The 2,307-nt window shown below is 52.1% G+C and overlaps 1 protein-coding gene across 1 annotated transcript in view; it reads right to left on the bottom strand.

The window, feature by feature from the left end:
• Positions 1-2,083, bottom strand: part of tent5d (terminal nucleotidyltransferase 5D) — a gene marked incomplete at both ends in the record, with an annotated part of 8,283 nt that extends 6,200 nt beyond the window's left edge. The window contains 2 exons of the mRNA XM_080526940.1: positions 1,274-1,536; positions 1,778-2,083. Of these exons, the coding sequence (XP_080383066.1) occupies positions 1,274-1,536; positions 1,778-2,083 (569 nt within the window). The remainder of the gene's footprint in view (positions 1-1,273; positions 1,537-1,777) is intronic.
• Between the last annotated feature and the right edge of the window lie 224 nt (positions 2,084-2,307).

The following is a 2,307-nucleotide window of genomic DNA, read 5'->3' as shown; positions in this document are numbered from 1 at the left end:
CTCTGCCTCTGTCTCTGCCTCTGCCTCTGTCTTTGTCTCTGCCTCTGTCTCTGTCTCTGTCTTTGTCTTTGCCTCTGTCTCTGTCTCTGCCTCTGTCTCTGTCTTTGTCTCTGCCTCTGTCTCTGTCTCTGTCTTTGTCTTTGCCTCTGTCTCTGTCTTTGTCTCTGCCTCTGTCTCTGTCTCTGTCTCTGTCTTTGTCTTTGCCTCTGTCTCTGTCTCTGTATCTGTCTCTGTCTCTGCCTCTGTATCTGTCTCTGTCTCTGTCTCTGTCTCTGTCTCTGTCTCTGCCTCTGCCTCTGTCTCTGTCTTTGTCTCTGTCTCTGTCTCTGTCTCTGTCTCTGTCTTTGTCTCTGCCTCTGTCTCTGTCTCTGCCTCTGCCTCTGTCGCTGTCTCTGTCTCTGCCTCTGCCTCTGCCTCTGTGTTTGTCTTTGTCTCTGTCTCTGTCTCTGTCTCTGTCTCTGCCTCTCTCTCTGTCTCTGTCTCTGTCTCTGTCTCTGTGTTTGTCACTGTCTCTGTCTCTGTCTCTGTCTCTGTCTCTGCCTCTGTCTCTATTTGTGTCTTTGTCTCTGTCTCTGCCTCTGTTGCTAACTCTGTCCCTGTCTCTATTTGTGTCTTTGCCTCTGCCTCTGCCTCTGTTGCTAACTCTGTCCCTGTCTCTATTTGTGTCTGCGTCTGTGTCTGGGTCTGTGTCTCTGTCCCTGTCCATGTCTTTGGGTCTGTCTCTACAGGTGGATCTGTTGTTACAGATGCTATGGCCACAGTCTCAGTGATGGAGGGTGACACACACACATTTCCCTGAGTGTCTGAGACACGGTCATGTTGCCCGGACTTGTTTTTATTCTGCTTTTTCTTTATGCGCCTTGAGATAGATACCACGTCTGTAGGCTCCTGTGTTCTCTCACGTTCATCCCCGCTCCGACTACTGTCTAGACACTTTGAAGGCTCCGTCTCATCTGAATGTTCCGTCTCATCTGAATGTTCGGTCTGGTTTGAGGGTTCAGTTTTGTCTGCGTGTCCTTTCTCATCCGGGCACTCGGTCACAACGGAGTGTTCTGTCTGGTCTGATTGATCCGTTTCTTTCCAGCGTTCCGTCTGGTCTGAGTGTTCCGTCTCGACAGAGTGTTCCGTCTGGTCCGCCTGCTTCGTCTTCCCTGAGTGTTCCGTCCGCTCTGAGTGTTCCGTATCGTGGGATTCCGCCCTGTGATCCGGTGAAGCGTGGTCTGCGGTCTCCCGGTGTATGGCTGCCTGTCGTGACTCCTCCTCCTTCAGGTACGACTCCAGCATGCTGTCCAGAATGATCTGGAAGGAGTCGACACTGAACTCAAACTGCCGCCTGAGAGTGCTCACAAACTTGAGCTCCAGATTCTTGCCGCTGTTGTTGGAGAGGGAGATGAGGCTCCAGCGGTCGTGCTCCGTGAACACTTTCACCATCTTCTGAACATAGGCCTCCTTCATAGTGGAGCTGCTGATCCTCTCACGGTTCACCCCCGCAGGCAGGCAGTCCAGCAGGCAGCCCATCACGGACTCCTTGATCACCTGCGATAGGACATTAACACAGTTGGAGAATTGCAACACATGATATGACAATTTTTTTGGTTCCTGGTACATCACAATGTTTTGGCTAGATTACAATATGATTTGGTGTATCCCGACATTTGTCTGCATCGTACATCAGGAAGCTATTCATACTACTATTTCTATGATATTTGATTCTATCACCCAGTGTGAGGTGATTATTCTAGATGGCAGCGTATGAGTCATGGGTTCCCAGCCCTACCTGGAAGACTTCCTGCTTGGGAAGCTCCACCCCGAAGATGATGTCCAGGTCTTTGTAGCTGGAGCCGTTGTCCCTGACCAGGACGTGGCTGGCCGTAGAGCCGTTGAGACGCACGTCCCTGACGTGGATGCCCTGCGTCTGCAGGCTGGCCCGCACCGCCGCGATGATGTCACGGGGGCGGAGCTCCAGTGTGGGGAAGTTCCCGCGGCCGTGGATCGGAACCACTTCCGACAGAACCTGGTCTAGAACCGCCACCTGCTCGGCGGACAGGCTGTGGAACCGCCGAGCAGTGCTCTGATCCGACATACTGCTGCCCTGAGAGATGGAGAGGGGGGGGGGGGGGGGAGGGGGGGGGGAGAAAGAGAGAGAGAGAGAGAAATAGAGAGAGAGAGAAAGAGAGAGTGAATTATCTAAGTAGTTAATCCATTCTCAAAGGTTAGAGTAGTAAAGGTTTATGAGGGTATGTACACTGTTGCTCGGAAGCTTGCAGGAACAGATTTCACAGTGCAAATAAAACAACCTGTGCCCTT

Source organism: Nansenia antarctica (genome assembly GCF_963989245.1).
Source record: "Nansenia antarctica genome assembly, chromosome: 3".
In the NCBI taxonomy this organism is placed as follows: domain Eukaryota; kingdom Metazoa; phylum Chordata; class Actinopteri; order Argentiniformes; family Microstomatidae; genus Nansenia; species Nansenia antarctica.
Note: the sequence above shows the minus strand (reverse complement) of the source record. Positions and strands in the feature narration are given on the sequence as shown.